A 21,047-nucleotide genomic window follows, 5' to 3' on the forward strand; every position below is an offset into this window, starting at 1 on the left:
AAAGGTCCATGTGTGAATTCTCAAAGATTGAACCCTTCGTAATCGTTCTTGAAATGTCCCTATGGCAGCTTCTTCGACATCTCCTGTGAAAAGATGAAATACAATGTTAAAAATCATGACATTTGATAATGCACAAAAGTTAGATAAAGCTTACTTTCTTAATGATCTATACAGATAGTGTCACACAACATTTACTCACTTATGACAAATCGGAGCAATATTTCACTGTAGACCAGGTAACTGAGGTTTTAATGACAGATACAACAGTTCCAGCTCTCTGATTCCTAACACTGTTGTCTGACACACATTCATAAAAATGTCTAATATATTTTTGGCTATAGACTTGCTGCTAAAATGATACCAGGTTTAGAGGAGAATTATGCTTTCTGATATGCTGCATACAAACATGGATTTACAGTAATTAAATTACTATAATGTAATGAAAATGATTTGGTTATTTAGATTGAGGGTATTTTCTGTTGCTTGTGCATTAGGTAAGGTCCATATAGCAAACCAGTTACACAGGCTCCATCCCAAAAGTGTTCAGTGGGGGTCCCACCAAATTTCACCCACAAGTCTTAAACCTATTCGACGAATCTGCCACTCAAACAATAATGTAATTAGGTTTTTTTGGCATTTGCACATTCCAGTTCAGAACCGCTAAATGGAATGAAACAATGCCCACCAGGGGGGGACAATTTAGTTTTGTTGCACTTTCATTTCTATAATGACAATTGATATACTGATTTCTTGGTTTAGTGCAGTCCAATCAAGTTCTTCCTTTTAAAAAAAAACCCTCTAATCGCTCACGAGAGGTTTTTGACACACGTCGGCATGACATCAGAGCAAGGCGGCCCACCCTCGGACACAATTCTAACCAGCATGCATCTCGCGGTGATCACCGGTGATCGGTTCTGCGCAGAATTTGCTCATCTCAAACAAGCCTGTTGTATTTGACTCAATCCCGTTACACAAACCATTCTCCCCTATAAAAATAATGAACTGATACTTATATGACATCATTAACAGGAAGTGACATCATAGACGTCTTCTGAACAATGTGAGCAGACACAGGCAAGTTACCATTTTATTTGATAAGTATAACTCAATTATGTTTTGAAATTGTGTTTGTCAAGCTTAATGATTCAATTAAAGATAGAAACCTATTACTAGTTAAAATGATCTTTATTTCAACATTATTCGTGATTCCTTAATATTATGCATGCCATGTGCTCTCCATTTATTCTCTAGATTTAGAGCAGTGGCCAATTTGTGCAAAAAATCACAACCCCGTCACACCTACATTTTTTTTTTTTTTTTTTTTTAAGTTTATGAAAAATTAATTTAAAGTTTGTTGAACTCTGTCTGAAATGTTCAGAGCAATCATAAGAATCGTGATTTTAGTTCATATTCTGAAGCCTTTGATAAAAAAAAATGAGGTTGCTGTCACAAAAAGTGCCCATTTCAGGCTTTAGTACAGCAAAAGTGTGAGATTTCATGTAACTTATGTTTGGAATAAACTGAATTAGTGTGAGGGACATCTGATTAATAGAAAAATGTTGATTTTATCACAAATATCTGTGCATACAGCGTATGTTTAAGTTACCGCACTACTGCCGTGACCATGGTGAGACCTGCCTCCAACAATGCCATTTTACTCAATCAGTGGTCAACCGAGACATCCACATCTGATAAGGAGAAGAAGGCGATAATAACTGTCAAAAAAGAACTGACCAAGATGGAGGAGGAAGTTGTTGATCAATTCCAGGATAAAATGGTCAAATTCAAGCAACATCTATTCAACATACGTTGGCAGTATAAGGCCTATAGGCAAGTTAGAGAGGATCTCAAGGACCATGAATGTTTAATTCATGTGGACTTCAGTGAAAACTATTTGTGCAAATATGCAAATGAAGTGCAGTCTGTCCATTTTGGGGGATCCCATCAGCAGGCAACCCTGCACACTGGCGTATTATATACAGCAGCACAGAATCCTATAGCATTCTGCTCCATTTCCCCTTCACGGAGACATGATCCACCGGCAATCTGGGCACACCTGGATCCAGTCCTGGATATGGTCCAGTCAAAGTTTCCCCAGGTGACTCGGCTCCACTTCTTCTGATGGGCCGGCAACTCAGTACAGACAGAAGGGAAACTTTCTTCTTCTTTCCACTGAGCCCTTCAAAAGAGGCTTTGAGGCCAATCATGGCAAAGGGGCACCGGATGGTGTTGGGGGGACCCTGAAGCGGTCAGCTGACAGGCTAGTGTGCTTAGGAGAGGACATCCCTGATGCAGAGGCGCTCTTTAACAAGCTTAAGCTCCAGGAATCAGTTGTGGAGCTGTTCTTTGTCAGTGAGAACAGTGTGGAGGAAAAGGTGAAGGAAATGCTGTTGGTAAGTGTAATTTTATCGTGGTAATTTTGTCTTTAATTTCAACTAAGTATTACAAAAATGTGTCAAAAAACTACACTCACCTGAAAAACAAACAAACAATAGGAAATCTGATGAAACATTGAAAATTAATTTAATACAAACTTAAGAAAACACCACAGAAAACCGAATAATAGGAATTCCACAATTACCTGAAAAAAAAAAAAAATTAAGTATAATGCTCACCTGAGAAAATACATGAACAACAAATGATTTTTATTTTTTACTTTTTGAAACAATATTATATGGGTGCAGTTCCACAAATTATAGATGGGACACACTGCAGGACAATGACGGAAAGCTCATCCACTGTTAGAACCTGTTAACACTGGTGTTCCACCCTGTTATACTCCGTTCCATCCTGTTAGTCATTTTATATAATAATTTGACAGCAACATTACATTTTTGGCATACTTTTGTCTTATTTTGTGAGGTGAGGAGGACTAACAGCATATATATGTTTTTGAACAAAAAATTTGTATTATTTACCACTCTATTGGCAAAAATGGCCACAAAAAAGTACCTATTCTTAATAATCAAGACATATTATATTCATCAATAATTGTTTTTTTATTGTTTTGAAAATAAAAAAAAATAATAAGATGGCATAAGTGACATATACTATCCAAGAAAAGCTCATTTTTGTTTAACATTTACATTATTAACATGTTGTGATGACTATGTATATGTCCTTAACAGGGTGGAATATTTTCATGGCCAGTGTCTGGACAATCTACCTATAATTATTATTTTTTGAGTCACCGAGCTTGACCAATATGTATCCTAATAGTTAAACGTCACTATTTTGGTAGAATGCAAAAAACATAAAAATCATGTACCTTTTTTTCTAACACTTATGAAGCCAAAATGTTACTGCATACCAGGAATGACCCATGAATGAACTCTGCTTAATGAAATCATACAACCTTTTTACCATGTTTGTTCGTATCATATTTAATACAAAGATTATCTGGTAAAAGTCTATGCATTTCTGTGATTGTAGACAATGCAGCGTCTGAACAGGACTTTTATTTTGGAGTGACGGCATGACGTCATAAGACTGCGCCGCGATCCTGCATCTGCTGTGATTCTGCTGAAGAAAGGTTTGTTTTAAGAATTTAACCTGTTTTAATCGACAGAAACAGTACAATGATTAATAGTTGTGTGTTTTGTTTTAAACAAGCGATGTGAGTTTATTTACTATTTAATGTAACATTGTGATTCTTTATCTAACTGTAATGGAGGATATTTTTGTGAGTAAAGCTCATCCACTGATGAGAAACAGTAAACCTGCGTCTCATTTCTCTCTATATATCATAAATCAGTTTATCATGAACACGAGTTCAGTCTCTGGAGAGTCATGATGGAGAAACTGAACTTTTCAACTCCGAGTCAATTGAATCAAACACTTTGAGAAATGATTCAGTGAATCACGACTCGTGCTGCTCAAACAGTGAACATGAACGAGAACAACAAACACTAACAAACTAACTAAACATGTTTTCATCAGTCATAAATGCCTAAATATGAAGTTTATTCATTTGCAGCGTTAGTTTTTAGAGATTTTGTCTAACCAGGTCATTTAAGACCATTAACTCTGTTAATTATTCTCTTAAAGATGGAGTTTAAAACAGAGGAGAAGAGTGAAGATATAAAGATGGAGTTTATTAAAGATGAGACCGAAGACATGAAGATGGAGATTAAAAAAGAGGAGGAGAGTGAAGATATAAAGAAGGTGTTTATTAAAGAGGAGGAGAGTGAAGACATGAAGATAATTATTAAAGAGGAGTCTGAAGACATGAAGATTGATGAAACATTCAGAGTGAAACATGAAGATATTGAGGAACAAACAGGTTGGTTTCTATTCTCACAGCTGAACTCAGTCATTTGATCCTTATAAAAATGTTCAGCTCTACAGATATAGGCTAGAGAATATACAGAAGTATAATTTTACAGAAAAGTGTCCTAATTCACTCAATTCACTTCTTCAAGTGCACTTACTTGAGTTAGGGTTTGGTTACTTGTAATTAAGCATTATTAACTCATTACGATAGTGAGTAAATGTAGTAATGTGTAACTACATCACTTTAAATTCAGTGTTTCCATTAAGGGTGCGTTCACACTTGTAGTTTGGTTCGTTTGGTTCATTTGGTCCGGACCAAAGAAGAAAAAAAAACATTTAGTCCTGGTCCGATTAGCATTCAGATTAGCAATTTTATCACCGAACCAAAAGATACCGAACCTAAAGGCACAGGGATACATTCACAACGTGATTGGTCGGATTTTATGATGCATTGCCTATTTTGAGACGGAACTTACCGAACATCCAAAACAGTGCTGTGTGCTGAGGTTAATGCGCTCGTTCTGTGTGTATTTAGTGTTTTTAGGGTCTCGTCTTCCTGTTTTTGGTTCGTTTACATGTCTTTGGTCCGTGTTGCATTCATATATCATTCGAACCGCACCAGAGTTCGTTCTTTTCAGCGGTCTCGGCCCGCTTGTTTGGTGCGCACCAGGGTTCGGATGGCAGCGTTCACACATATTCAAATGAACCTCACTAACTGAGCAATCGCACCAGGGTTTGTTTTAATCGAACCAAACGTGAACGCACACTAAATCTGATCCTGGACCACAAAACCGCGGGTACAAATATACAAATATACCCGCGCAAGTTGCAGAAAATGTTAGTAAATTAGTAAGCAGCTACCTAATTCAGTAACTTGCTAACTAATAATTTTGACGTGATATAAGGTAAGTAAGAGATTCATTGTGCAGTGTAGCCAGCTTCATTGATTATTACAGGAGTTTACACAACAGTGCAGAACTTGAAGTTTGAAAATTATATAGATTGACATGATGATAACCAGCATTGGATGGGACAGAAATAACTAATACACTGCGTTCCAAATTATTATGCAATTGACATATCAGTAAGATTTCAGTACAATAAACATTCAGATTTTAGTTTTTCTAAGAAAATGTTTGTTTGTTTATTTATCCATGTCTTTTTAGATAACTGGTATCAATCTCAGACAAAATAATTTGCCAGGTCTATGGAAACCCTACTTAGAGGTTGTTCCACATTATTAAGCAAGTCACAGTTCTCATGCAATATGGGGAGGAAGAAAGATCTTTCTGAAGATGAAAAGCATGAAATGGTGCAATGTTGTGCAAAAGGCATGAAAACAACTAATATTGTGTGAAACTGAATGGAGATTATCGAATTATCATAAGATTTGTGAGTGATTTAGAGCACAGCAGAACTCGGTCAGATAAAGGCTTATTGAGGAAAGTTTCTGTCAAAAAAAATAATTGTATTAAAAGGGCAGCTATAAAAAAGCCAGTGTTGAGCAGCAAACAGGTATTTGAAGCTGCTGGTGCCTCTGGAGTCTCAAGAAGCTCTGCATGCAGGCTGGCAGTTGTGTGTAAAGATGCATTTTAGACACCACTAACCAAACCTAACAAAGAGAAACATTTACAGTGGGTGTAGAAATACATTTTCAAACAGTTTTATTGCTGTGGTGTTTTTTTGCAGCATGGGATAGTGCATAGTATTTCAGAAGGCACTATCCTCCTTTTTATACCATAGCTGAAAATGGCCAGTTATGAACTCCACATTTCTTGCAAAAGTCATTTTAATACCCTCCATCTCACTTCCCAGTATTCCAGCCCAAATCATCACCCACCAGCTCCTTGCTGACGTCGCAGTCTTGTTGGAACGTGGTGGCCATTCACCAACCATCCAGAAATCCATCCATTTAGACCATCCATTGTAGTACGGCATTAGTCAGTGAATAAAGCTATTTAAAAATGAGTCTTCATGTATTTCTAAACCCACTGTAAGTGTTTCTCTTTGTGAGGTTTGGTTTGGAGTGGCTAAAATGCATCTTTATGCACAACTGCCAGCCTGCATGGAGAGTTTCTTGAGACTCCAGAGACACCAGCAGCTTCAAATACCTGTTTGCTGCTCAACACTGGCTTTTTTATAGCTGCCCTTTTAATACAATTAATTTTTTTGACAGAAACTTTCCTCAATAAGCCTTTATCTGACCGAGTTCTGCTGTGCTCTAAATCACTCACAAATCTTATGATAATTCAATAATCTCCATTCAATTTCACACAATATTAGTTGTTTTCATGCCTTTTGCACAACATTGCACCATTTCATGCTTTTCATCTTCAGAAAGATCTTTCTTCCTCCCCATATTGCATGAGAACTGTGACTTGCTTAATAATGTGGAACAACCTCTAAGTAGGGTTTCCATAGACCTGGCAAATTATTTTGTCTGAGATTGATACCAGTTATCTAAAAAGACATGGATAAATAAACGAACAAACATTTTCTTAGAAAAACTAAAATCTGAATGTTTATTGTATAGAAATCTTACTGATTTGTCTCTTGCATAATAATTTGGAACGCAGTGTAGACCTGCCACAAATTACGTGTTATGGGTTTCTTTGTTGTTCATCGACTTTGTCTTTGACTTAAACAAAACATTAAAATAGTTCCAATATTTTTTGCTTTACTAGTAACGAGAACAGTTTGTCATAATGTATGATTAAGAGCTCATATTAAAAACTGATTTTATAGTTAAGTCATGGCAATAAACTATGGAAGTGTCTGCTGCTAAATAAAAAAATAAAAAAGGTAATTGCAACTTTTTATCTCAAAATTCTAAAAAATTCAGAGCTTACATAATTATGTATGATATATAAACTCGCAATTGTGTCATAAAGTCAAAATTATAAATTGCATAACTGTGAGATAAACTCGCAATTGACCCTTCACCGGGAGTTTGATTGACACGCGATCTAACCAATCAGAACGCAGAATCCGCCATTTTGTCCGACAAAGCAGTCACGAGTTAGAAGATTAACTTTGGTGGAGTTAAACTTGAAAAATTGTGTATATTGACATCTCTGCAATGTATTTTCACTGTCTGTGGCGTGACAGCGCCACGGCTTGTCGGACAAAGCAACAGTAACTAAGGGGGGCGGGTCTTTGCGAAGGGTCAATTGCGAGGAAAAAAGTCAGAATAATGAGATACAGAAAAAGGTAATTGCAACTTTTTTTTAAATTCTGTGGCGGAAACAAGCTTCCATAGTCATAATGTATGATTAAGAGCTCATATTAAAAACTGATTTTATAGTCAGGGCAATAAATCATGGCAATAAACTGTACGCCTTTTAAAGACTTAGAGAGCAATATATTACTTTAGAGTGTGATCCTTGTCTTTTATTCCTGCCATAGTAAAATTTAAAATGTCCTGGAAAATGATCGCTGAAAAAGAGTGGGAACCCTGAAATGGTTATCGTGCCACCAGCTAGCAGCAATAAGTGTGGCACATAGTCAAGCCTTTAAAATGATCATTTTATAGTTACAGTATTTTCTGGAACATAAGTGCATCTGCAAATCAGCTCCATAGCAGATTCTAAGCAATCAAGAGCTTAGAGAGGTACATTTAACCCTTATAGGGTCTTTGGGGTCTTTTTAGTCTTTGTCCAAATGACATGAAACTTTGTACAGGGATTAATACTTTCTAGATCTACAAAAAAAAAAAAAAAAATGGAGTGATATCTTGTTTTTATATTAGTGTAGAAAAAAAAGTCACACTCAGGGTACAAAATGTAATTTTGTAACAAAATAATTTTTTTTTTTTTTTTAAATAAACATAATTTTACTCTGTTTATTAATGTATTTACTTCATATTTTGGAAGATTTATCAGATCTTTTAAATTTATATAAATAAATCCTTTTTTTAAGTAGGTTTTTATTCAAAAACAGCTTTTTATGTACAATTCACTTTATAAATTTCTAAATTTCATTCATGGGGATAACATGGATAATTTGACATGGTTTAGTGTAAGATTTTTGCTCATCTTTTGGAAAGTGCAGTTTTAAAAGTAAAAAATTATGCAGAGCTCTGCACAAATGTTGAAAAAAGTAATGAACAGAGTAAAATTACATTTGTTTAAGACAATTATTTTGTTACAAAATTACATTTTGTTGCCTGGGGTCTGTGGAGACCCCAAAGATCCTGAGTGTACTTCCCAAATGAAGACTGCACAAGGGTTAAAGTAGCTAGACAGATTCTGCCAGTGTTGGTTCAGTGTAAACAATGATGTACACCTGAGTCCTTAAGATGGAGGGAAGTTAGCAAGGGAAGGGCTGATCAAACACACCTGCCCCTGAAGATCTTAGTTCACTGCTTCAGGTGTGTTTGATCAGGGTTGGAGCTGAACTCTGCTGGAAATGTAGATCCAAAGCCACTGGAAGGCAAGCCTGCAACCTTTAGCCAAAAAAGCATAACGGCTAATGCTAACGCTCCGCCCCAGCGGTACGCAGGGAAGAAGACCAGAGGCTGTTTTTTGAATGGATGTCAATGGATGAGAGGCTTCACTATGCTGATTAAACAGCTTTTGTGGGGAAATAGTTAATCATTTAATTAATTGACAGTCTGTTTGCTGATCTTCAGCATGTTTTACACTAAACAATACTTTAGAATAGATGTGTAACATTTTTGAAGAGGTGCACGGCAGGCTGCAGCCTATGGCGTACCTACGGTGTACGCGTGACGCAGAAGTATAAATCAGTCTTAAGTCTTCAGGAATGCTTGAAAATTACAGGCAGGTGTATTTGTTTAGGGATGAAACTTAACTCTGCAAAAGAGTGGCCCTCTAGTACCAAAGCTGCCCATCCCTGATCCATAGGATACAAACATGTTGTGGGTTTTGATGCTTTAAATGTCTAAATTGTTTTGTCTATTTTTGTCCTAGACCTGATGGGACTGAGAGAGGCGAGTCTTGGACTTAATGAAAGGGATGAAGAGAAAGAACATTATAATTTAATGAGTGAAGAAAAATCAACAAAGTTTTCCTTACAAAAAGGAGCTCAAAAGACAGGAACTAAAAGTTATTTCACCTGCCAACAGTGTGGAAAGAGTTTCAGTCGAAAAGGTAACCTTAAAGACCACATGATGATTCACACTGGAGAAAAGCCTTACACCTGCACTTTGTGTGGGAATGGCTTCAAACGGGAGCAAAGCCTCAGGCAACACATGAGAGTTCACACTGGAGAAAAGCCTTACACCTGCCAACAATGTGGAAAGAGTTTCAGTCAAAAAGGACACCTTATAGTCCACATGAGAATTCACACTGGAGAAAGCCCATTCACCTGCAAACTGTGTGGAAAGAGTTTCATTAGAAATGTAAACCTTAAAGTCCACATGAGAGTTCACACTGGAGAAAAGCCTTACACCTGCCAACAGTGTGGAAAGAGATTCAGTCAAAAAGGAAACCTTAAAGACCATATGACAACTCACACTGGAGAAAAGCCTCAAGTTTTGATTCATTATTTTCTAATATCAAAATAAAATTGAACAGCTCAATATTGCAATAAATCGAGGTTGACACAACAGTTTACAAAGCTTACGCTACTATTACAAACTCAAAATTCCTATTTTTTGCATCATTTACAGTTGATCAAATCTATCAAACCGAGAAACCAGAATGAGCTTTTATCATTTACATAACTTGTATCTCTTTTTAACTTTAAAAGTTGTCACCTTTTATAGCGTTTTGTGTCTGCTGATACTGAAATGAATATGGAACCTGCTTACTTTATTTGTTTTTGACTTGGTTAAATATTCTTCATGGTATTGTTTGCAGGGAAGAGAAGATATTTTATCCCATTGAATGATTATTTGGTGTTTTCACTTCAGTTTTGTAGTATTCTGTTTACAATGTTGATCTGGTTACCATGAGAACAGTGTCACGTGCTGCAGCTTCAGCCATCATATGGTAGAAAATGTCAGAATAAATAAATGTGTTCAAAAACTGACAGAAGTCGATCCATTTCTTTGTTGGTAGGGTGTAAATATTCACTTTCCCATATGGCTATGGAGAAGAATCGGATGGCCAAAATCAAACCCATAGAAGCTTGTGAACAGTTTTTAAGTGGCTGTGTGCAAGTTATACTCATTCACAAGCCAAGTGAGAGTCATACTCGCAAATGTAATGTTAATTAAACTGCAAGCACCCTAGCCCTCGCACCTGGGCTAACCGCCACCCACTGGCCTTAGGAAAAGAGTGAATAGTGGGCGACATGCATGTAATCGAGTAAATACAGGAGAATTATGGCAAAGTCATTTCAAAGTGGCACACTTCCTGCTGCCATCAATTGGCATTTGACCATAAACGAATATTGTGATATAGATGTGTTCAGGCCAGAAATATTATCAAACGTGTGACGTTTGGAGCAGATCGGACATTGTATGCCTGAATTACAACAACTTCCTGTTTCATGGCGTTAATTGTATACATTAGCACTTAGAATAAAGCTGCATGATTTAACATGTCTCGCATGTTTGGTACTTCATGGCATATTGAAATGTGTTTCTGTCAAGTCAAGTCAAGTCAAATTTATTTATATAGCGCTTTTACAATTGGTAATTGTTTCAAAGCAGCTTTACATATTAGAAGCACAGAAAAAAGGGAAGTGGTTAAAAATGAGCTGTACAAACAAGCGTGGTAATATGTAACATATACAAGATGGTGCTACATTAAGCCAATGTCGGCTGACTCCCAGGGGTGGAAAAAACCCCCTAGGAGAAAAACCCAGCGTGCTAACACTGGGAAAAAAGTCCTAGGAGGGAAAAAACCCCTTGGAAGATATATATAATATATGTAAATGGATATGGAGATCAAAATCTGAATTATACATTTTAATTATAGAGATTAAAAATAGATTATATATAAATATATGTAAGCGGATACGGGGATTAAAAATCTGAATTATAGATGCAGCCAGAACTGGATCTGTAGGCCCATTGTCTCCTGGGCTACGTTGTAGTCAGGTCCAGACACAGGTTCTCCATCTGATCTGGATACGGCCTGGATCCAGCACCCGGAAAACCTCAGGATAAGCAGAGAGACAGATATTAGCGTAGATGCCATTCTTATTCTGATGTACAGGTATATCTAGTGTTATAGGAAATGTTCTCGGTTCCGGCCGACCTAATTATTGCAGCGTAACAATCCTTTAACGGATTTGAAAAATGTAAATGTATTGATAATGTGTTATGTGTATGCAAGAGCAAAGAGATGTGTTTTTAGTCAGAGTGTGTCTGCTTCCCGAACAATGCTAGGAAGATTGTTCCAGAGTTTAGGTGCTAAATAGGAAAAGGATCTGCCGCCTTCAGTTGATTTTGATATTCTGGGTATTATCAACTGGCCTGAATTCTGAGATCGCAATAGACGTGAAGGACTATAATGCATTAAGAGCTCACTTAGGTACTGGGGAGCTAAACCATTTAGAGCTTTATAGGTAAGTAGCAAGATTTTAAAATCTATACGATGTTTAATAGGGAGCCAATGTAATGTTGACAGAACTGGGCTAATATGGTCATACTTTCTGGTTCTAGTAAGAACTCTAGCTGCCGCATTTTGGACCAACTGTAGTCTGTTTAAAAGCCGAGCAGAACAACCACCCAGTAGAGCGTTACAATAATCTAGTCTTGAGGTCATGAATGCATGAACCAACTGTTCCGCATTTGTCATTGAGAGCATATGTCGTAATTTAGATATATTTTTTAGATGGAAGAAGGCGGTTTTACAGATACTAGAAACATGACTTTCAAATGAAAGATTGGTATCGAAGAGCACACCCAAGTTCCTAACTGAGGACGAAGGTTTAATGGAGCACCCGTCAAGTGTTAGAGAGTATTCAAGGTTTTTTCGTGAGGAAGTTTTTGGTCCAAAGATTAGGATATCAGTTTTTTCTGAATTTAATAATAAAAAATTTCTTGTCATCCAGTTTTTAATGTCAGCTATGCATTCTGTTAGTTTTGTGAATTTGTAGGTTTCGTCAGGGCGCGAGGAAATATAGAGCTGAGTATCGTCAGCGTAGCAGTGAAAACTAACACCATGCTTCCTAATTATCTCTCCTAAGGGCAGCATGTACAGAGTGAAAAGCAACGGTCCTAGTACTGAGCCTTGTGGTACTCCATATTGAACCTGTGATCGATACGACATCTCTTCATTAACTACTACAGACTGATAACGGTCAGATAAGTACGATTTGAACCATGCCAAAGCAATTCCACTAATGCCAATATAGTTTTCAAGTCTTTTTAAAAGAATGTTGTGATCGATAGTGTCAAAAGCAGCACTGAGATCTAATAACACTAATAGAGAAATACAGCCACGATCGGATGATAGGAGTAGATCGTTTGTAACTCTAACGAGAGCAGTCTCAGTACTATGGTATGGTCTAAATCCTGACTGGAAATCCTCACAGATTCCATTTCTTTCTAAAAAGGAGCACAGTTGTGTTGAAACTGCCTTTTCTAGTATCTTTGACAGAAAAGGTAGATTCGAGATTGGCCTGTAATTGACTAAATCTCTCGGATCTAGTTGAGGTTTTTTAATAATTATATCAAGAAGTGGACCTACGACCTCTGGAAGTATTTCTTTCAGTAGTTTAGTCGGCATTGGGTCTAACATACATGTCGTTGATTTTGATGATTTGATAAGTTTAGATAATTCTTCCTCTCCTATAGCGGCGAATGATTCTAGTTTTACCTCAGGGACACTACAGTGCACTGTCTGAAGCGAAACTGTAGACGGTTGCATGTTTTTAATTTTCTCTCTAATATTATCAATCTTGCAAGTAAAGAAGTTCATAAAGTCATTACTGCTGTGCTCTATGGAAACGTCAGCAGTTGAATCTCTGTTTCTAGTTAATTTAGCCACTGTGTCAAATAAATACCTAGGATTATGTTTGTTTTCTATTAAGAGATTTGAAAAATAAGTAGATCTAGCATTTCTTATAGCCGTTCTGTACTCAATCATTTTTTCTTTCCACAAAAGGCGAAAAACTTCTAGTTTTGTTTTCTTCCAACTACGTTCAGCTTTTCTAACAGCTCGTTTTAGAGCCCGAGTGTGCTCATTATACCACGGCGTTGGATTAGTTTCCTTAATCTTCTTTAGACGTAAAGGAGCGACTGCATCTAATGTGCTGGAAAAGAGAGAGCCAATAGTTTCTGTTGCAGCATCGAGTTCTTCTAAGTTGTCAGGTATACTAAGGCGATGAAACTGCTCGGGGAGATTATTTATAAAGCAATCTTTAGTGGTAGACGTGATGGTTCTACAATATTTATGACTGGGTGGTGGTTTTGTAGCCTTGGCTAATTGTATTATACACGAGACTAAATAATGATCTGATATATCATCGCTCTGCTGTAGAATTTCAACAGCATCAACATCAATTCCATGCGACAGTATTAGATCTAGGGTATGATTACGACAATGAGTGGGTCCTGACACGTGTTGTCTAACTCCAATAGAGTTTAAAATGTCTGCAAATGCCAATCCAAATGTGTCTTTATTATTATCTACATGGATATTAAAATCACCAACAACAAGGACTTTATCCGTAGCCAGTACTAACTCTGATAGAAAATCAGCAAATTCTTTGATAAAGTCAGTATGGTGCCCTGGTGGCCTGTATACAGTAGCCAGCACAAATGTCAACTTGCATAATGTTACATAAAGCACCATCACTTCAAAGGAATTATATTTGAAATTCTTTTGAATGATTCTGAATATATTACTATAAATTACAGCAACACCTCCCCCTTTGCCTTTCTGTCGAGGATTGTGTCGATAATCATAACCTTGAGGACTAGATTCATTTAAAGTAATGTAATCGTCAGGTTTTAGCCAGGTTTCTGTCAAACACAACAAGTCTAGTTTATTGTCTGTGATAATTTCATTTACAATAAGTGCTTTTGAAGAAATAGATCTAATATTCAGTAACCCAAGCTTTATCATTTGTTTATCTGATTTATCTATGATTTTCATTTTTTGAACATCAATTAAATTTTTACCCTTAAAAGGTTTTGGAAGTTTTTTGTATTTACTAGTTCGAGGTACAGACACAGTCTCTATGTGATAATATCTAGGTGAAAGAGTTTCTATGTGCTGTGAATTATTTGAGTTCTGTGACGTGAGGCGGCTAGCAGACGGTCGGTTTAGCCAGTTTGTCTGCGTCCTGATCTGGGCCCTGGTTTGTCATGTTTCAGCTCTAAGTAAAGTAACGCATTACTTTTTCAAATTTACAACAAAATATCTAAGTTACTTTTTCAAATTTATTGACTAACAGCTCTCATGTCCCTATGTAGAGTGAAATAAAGTGCAGAGGTGTTGTGTGCACTGTGTATACATGGTTATTGTAAATGTGAACATGCATTTACTCATTACACTTTTCATGAAAACATTCAGTATTCCACATAATGAATAAAGACAGTGAAATGCAATCTCAGAATCTTATGCAAACCTGTAATTAACTATATTAAATTACACAAATATACTTGTATTTATATATATAAATAAAAATTATGTAAATATATAAGTATAATGTATATATACATATTATGTGTATATAATATATATATATAAATAATGTATTTACATATACTTATGTATTTGATCTCACTTTATTAACCAATGTCTTTGCTGCTGACATTCCATGATCTATAATAAGCAAAAATTACTTTAGAGTAAAATTAGAAATAAGAGTGTTGAACTTCCTTCTCCGGTATTCTGTTCTTCTTTAATCCAGAATGGCGACACAGCTGAAATGTTTGTTTGAACTGCACCCTCTACTGAACAGGCATAAATATGCATTTCTTTCAACCTGAGGCTTATTCATTTCACTTTTGGTGTGAAAGGGCCTTAACATTTGCCAAAATGTAACTTTTATTGTTGTTATTAAAAACAAGCAATCAAACCCTGCCCAGGTGAGAAAAAGTAACAAAAGTAATGTAATGCATTACTTTTCATAAAAAGTAACTGAGTAACACAATTAGTTACTTTTTTAGGGAGTAACAAAATATTGTAATGCATTACTTTTAAAAGTTACTTTACCAAACAATGATTGCAATGTTTTATAATTGAAATAACCCAATAAATTAAGCATGTTACTGTTGTGGATCGAAGGCAAGTTGGAGGTTATCATAACTTTAAAAAGTCATATTTATAAGAAACTAAAATACTGAAAATATTGGAAAATACTGAAAAAAAGACAGCATGTATGCACAACACACTATAACAGCAATATCAGTCACAGTGTGAAATTTAAAAGTGAATTCCACTTAATCAGGCAACATCAGTCCTGGGGCCTCATTTATAAATTGTTACGTAGAAATGGTCCTACATTTGAGCTTCTCAACTGTGCATACATGTAATTCATAGAACAAACATACACAGAAAATGTGCATACACCTCTCTTTCAGGTGTGAAATCTATAAATCACAAATGAGCCAGCTGTATTGTTTCATTTCTCCACCTTGTACAGTAAATGACGGTTAATAAATCCAAATTTTTTAATATAGAATAGACAAGTAGCAAGAATGGCTTAGATTTCCAAAAAACCTGCGGTACTCTGCTCAGACCCTTATGTGGCGCAAAGCACTTTTCTATGTCAAAGACCGTTTTTGTAGGTATGAATGTTGCCACAGATTTTAGTCCTGTTCAAATCTGTGCATGTGCACCTTTTATAAATGAGGCCCCTGGAGAGCCACTGTCCTGCAGAGTTCAGCAAGAACCCTAATCAAACACACCTGAACAAGCTAATCATGATGACTAAGGCTATAGGCAGGTGAGCTGTTTTTTCTCAGGATTGGAGCTCAACTCTCAGCTCTTTAGGACCAATTTATCAACTGCAGTCTGTAAAATGCAAGAAAGTTCAAACTAGTGATATTATCAAATAGTTTAAAGCCAACGTAAATGATTTAAGTAAATTAAATGTTTATTTCTTCAACAGGCAGAAAACATGACTATGAATCATCAGAAGATCAGATCAATACCAACAACAGAAAAGAATGAAAAAAATTATTTATTTCACAAACTCCATCTTGACGTCAAGAAGCTCAATACACTGAGACCTTCAGATGTTCTACAGATATCTGCTCATTCAATGCAGTCCCATGATTCTTGTGCAGAAGAAGAGCTAATTCAGTCTTTCCTACAAAAACTACTGATGATGGACTACAGAGCAAGATACATCAAAACTAAAGAGACCACTGAGGAAGATCACAATCAACAACAAAGCTCTAATTCATTAAATGAAGAGGCTAATTCTGACTCTTTTTTTTTTAATTCAATAACTCCGTCTAACAGACGAACTGGTCAGTTGGAGAGAATTCACCCGATGGATGTTCAGATGGCCGCATTTCACTGTGCTGATGTTTTCCTGAAGCAGCTGATGGTCACTAAACTGTCTCAGTGTCAGTACGCTCTGCCTCTGCTTGTTCCTGATCCATTCACACAAAAGATTGAGTTTCCCCTCTGGACATTTAGACAAATTAACAAGAGCTGGAAGATGACAAACACCAACAATGAAATAATCAGTCAAATCCAGTCGATCTGCAAGGCACAAACTCCAATGGTGTGTTTCTTCAGGTTTGGCTCTGTGACTTCATCCAAGTCTCATCTGATGAACAGTCTGATCAATGAGAAACACAATACATTCTTCCACAGGAACTGCCCAGGCAGCAGCAGAAGCAGAGTACTGATGGATGGAATGGTGGAGATCGCCTGGTTCTGCCCCTCTGGGAAAAACACGGATAAATTCCCTGACTGTGTTGCATTTTGTAATCTACATGGTGATGCAGGAAACCATGAGAAACAGCTGAAGATCATCTCTAAAATGGCCTCAGTCAATGTTGTTGTTCTGCCACAACTTCAGAGGAATGACAGAAGCATGAAAAAACTTCAAGAACTCTATGAGGACTCAAAGCCACTTATTTGCCTTTTTGCTCAAGATGACTATACTGTCTTTGAGACACAGAAAGGAAAATACAAAATTGGTCTGAAAGACAGAAATCAGTCAGATGTATGTGATGAACTCAGAAAAGCTATAAATGATTGTCTCTCACATTCATCTATCACTTTCAGACTTGAAGATGTGTCCAAACATTCAGACATCAGAGTAGATGAGAAAGCTGATTGTGATTGCAAGAAGAGAAAAAAAGCAGAAAAAAAATCATGGATTTACTTAAAGATAAGAATCAAACTAAAAAAATCAAAGATATATTTCTGCCTCATCAGGGGAAGCTGTGGCATCAGTGGTGTCAGATGAACAAAGAACTACATCGACCTAAAGGAAATGAGACAGAAATGAACATAAGTAAAATAAAAAAACCCATGACGAAAATCCGTCAACAGCAGCATGAATCTAAAATCAGTGAATTTATGAATTGTTTTATTAATGAAACAGACTCACGTACTGATAATGAGATTATGTTTTCCCTCAAATGGCTCAGCATCCTCCTGGATGAATATACATCAGCTGATCTTTCTGCTCTACATCACAAATATGATGAAAAGTGGTCAACTATATTAAAACTGAAAGAGAATCATTATAAATCCAAACAACTTAAAGCTGAACAAACTGAACTTGAGAGAATATCTGAGGAACTTCAAGCTGCAACATTTGGTTTGGAGCACATCATGAGGGACATCGGTCAGATCTATGAATCATGTTCATCTGTAAAGAAGAACAAGAAAGACCTGCAGATTCACTTCTCTGCTCTCCCGAGTCTTGCAGCAGACATGATGATCTCTGGATTTCCACTGGAGCTGATGGATGGAGATGCTGGTCATGTTCCTGTGATCTGGATCTTTGCTGTTCTAGATGAACTCAGACAGAAACTGGGAGACCAGAGAGTCTTTGTGCTGTCAGTTTTAGGGATTCAGAGCTCTGGGAAATCCACCATGCTGAATGCCATGTTTGGACTCCAGTTTGCCGTCAGTGCTGGCAGGTGCACCAGAGGAGCTTTCATGCAGCTGGTCAAAGTGTCAGACGACATGAAAACACAGATGAACTTTGATTATATTCTGGTTGTTGATACTGAGGGTCTTCGTGCTCTAGAACTGGCTGGAAGATCAACAAGAGATCATGACAATGAACTGGCCACATTTGTTGTAGGTCTTGCGAATCTGACATTGATCAACATCTATGGAGAAAACCCATCTGAGATGCAGGACATTCTTCAGATTGTTGTTCAGGCCTTCCTGAGGATGAAGAAGGTGAGACTGAATCCCAGCTGTGTGTTTGTGCATCAGAACGTTTCAGACATCACTGCTGCAGATAAAAACATGGAGGGAAGGAGACGACTGGAGGAGACACTGAATAAGATGACAAAAGTTGCTGCTAAAGGTGAAGTTTGTGATGCAGAACGTTTCAGTGATGTCATTAGATTCGATGTTCAGAATGATGTGAAGTATTTTGCACAGCTCTGGGAGGGCAGCCCACCCATGGCACCACCAAACCCAGACTACTGTGATAATATTCAAGAACTAAAGGAAACTATTATGTCTCATGCCTTAAAATCAGAAAGAATGATGCTGACACAGCTAAAAGACCGTATCAAAGATCTGTGGGAGGCTTTACTGAATGAACGGTTTGTCTTCAGCTTTCAAAATTCACTGGAGATTTCAGCCTATAGGAAACTGGAGACCGAATACAGCAAGTGGTCCTGGATGCTTTGCAGTGCCATGATGAAAACTGAGAACAAACTGCACAACAGAATAGAAAATGAAGCAATTCATATGGTTGATGAATCAGATCTTCAAAGAGAAATGAAGAAGACAAGTGAAGAAGTGGAAAAATCAATGTCAGAATTCTTTCAGAAAAGCATAGAAAAAGATATGCTTATTCAGTGGAAAACATCATTTGAGACCAAAATCAAAGAGCTTCAGGAAAACATTGTGAGAGAAACAAAGAGGAAATTAAATGAGATTCTTCAGCAGTGACACCTAAAGACAAAGATTGATGATCAGAGGATGCAAAATGAAAACTATCTTTTTAAAAAGAGTAAAGAACTTGCCTTAAAAGTCAAAGACAAAGCAAATGAAGAAACACTAAAGGAAGAGTTTGACTCATTTTGGAAACAGTGGATGAAGAAGATCATCAAAGACACTCCACCAATCAGAGACATTGATATACTGAGAGATATAAAACAGATCCTCTATGACATCTATCAGATATGTCTCAAAGTAGACCACTGGAAAGAGAACAGTGAGTTCGACACTATATTCAATGTGCCAAATTATTCTAAATATGTTATTTTAAAAAGGTCGGCAAAAAGCGGGATTTCAAAGACTGTAAAGGGTGCTTGCAGAGCTGGTAAAGAAACATCTAGATATGCAGAAATTCTGTCTCCAGAGGATGAAGTCCAAATAAGATCATTAGTAAACAGTGTTGCTCAACATACAGACTCAATGATCAAGTCATTTAACATTTCAAAAATGGGCTACAACATCAGCTACATTCAACAACTCGCAGATTATATCAAGAGGAGAATAACAGAACATGAAGAAGGAGCAGTGAAATTTGTGTTCAAGAATGAATTCTTCATGGATGTGGTTTATTCCATCTATAAGAGATCAAACAAGATGATCACTGAACAACACAGGATGTTCAAAGAAGCCAATGATCCTGTTCTCTATTTGGAAAATAAGAGACACGAGTACTATAGTATTTTTCAAAAATACTGTCATGGAGCAACATCAGCTGCCATTTTTGGTGAGAACATTTGCCAGAAACTTAAAGAGCCCATTGAGCAGAGTGTCTACAAAAAGACTGCCAGAGATCTGACCGATGAAATGAGAACAAACTGTGAATCACTGAATGGAAACCGATCAAATGTGGAGAAACACATCCTGAAAACACTGGCAGAAGAGGAGGATTTTGCCAAATATATGAACTACATTCATTATCCCAGAGATCACTTCAAGAGTTTTATCAGAGATGAAGTCAGACGGTACATCACTGATAAGTTCAGTGTCAGTGTTTTACCCAAGATGAAGGAGAACATTGAACTCCTGCAGCAGAAAATCATGAAAGCAGCACATGAATCTACTGAACATGTTCAAATGAACAGTGGAGATGTTGGTTTGTGGTTGAAGAGTTTCACACAGCAGCTCTCAGATGTGCTGATCTTCTCTGTAAAAGACCTCAGTGGAGTGAAGCAGGACAATGTTAATGATTTTAATCAATTAGAAGATGTGATAAGAGAGGAAATTCCTGCTATAATGTTTGACTTCAGCCGTAGATTCAACACAAGTTTTTCAGTAAAACTGAACTATAAGTTCAGACCAGATGAGATTCTAATTGATCACTTCTGTCAGTGCTGTTGGGTTCAGTGTCCGTTCTGTAGAGCCATCTGCACCAACACCATGGAAAACCATCCTGGAGATCACAGTGTTCCTTTCCATCAAAATATTGGCCTAAATGGGTGGTTTTACAAAGGAACAACAAACTTGTCTGTTCAAATCTGCACAACCGCAGTAGCAAGTGATCAATCATTTCATCACAATGCCTCAGAAAGGACAGTCCCCTGGAGAGAATACAGAAGTGCAGGAGGATTTTATGCAAATTGGAGCATCATCCCGGATCTCTCTGAACTGCCCTACTGGAAGTGGTTTGTGTGCAGATTCCAGAAAGATCTGGAAAAATACTATAGAAAAACATTTGAGAGGAGTGGGGAGATCCCAGATGAATGGAGAACATACAAAAAACAAGATGCTATTGAGAGTTTGGATCCATATTTCTAA

General features: G+C 36.9%; 1 protein-coding gene and 1 pseudogene across 1 annotated transcript; both read left to right on the forward strand.

Moving 5' to 3' along the window:
* The first annotated feature begins 3,792 nt into the window (after nucleotides 1-3,792).
* Nucleotides 3,793-14,618, forward strand: LOC125272209 (gastrula zinc finger protein XlCGF7.1-like). The gene is made up of 3 exons (XM_048196930.1): nucleotides 3,793-4,282; nucleotides 9,204-9,609; nucleotides 14,609-14,618. Exons 1-3 carry the CDS (start codon nucleotides 4,048-4,050, stop codon nucleotides 14,616-14,618), a joined length of 651 nt encoding a protein of 216 aa, XP_048052887.1. The 5' UTR covers nucleotides 3,793-4,047.
* A 1,344-nt stretch (nucleotides 14,619-15,962) lies between these two features.
* LOC125272276 lies at nucleotides 15,963-21,047 on the forward strand (annotated as a pseudogene).

Source organism: Megalobrama amblycephala, linkage group LG1 (assembly GCF_018812025.1).
Source record: "Megalobrama amblycephala isolate DHTTF-2021 linkage group LG1, ASM1881202v1, whole genome shotgun sequence".
Lineage (NCBI taxonomy): Eukaryota > Metazoa > Chordata > Actinopteri > Cypriniformes > Xenocyprididae > Megalobrama > Megalobrama amblycephala.

Coding starts and splice junctions, on each gene's coding strand:
- LOC125272209 (XM_048196930.1), top strand. CDS start 4,048: ATGGAGTTTAAAACAGAGGAGAAGAGTGAAGATATAAAGATGGAGTTT. Junction 4,283..9,203: donor AGATATTGAGGAACAAACAG/GTTGGTTTCTAT, acceptor TTTTTGTCCTAG/ACCTGATGGGACTGAGAGAG.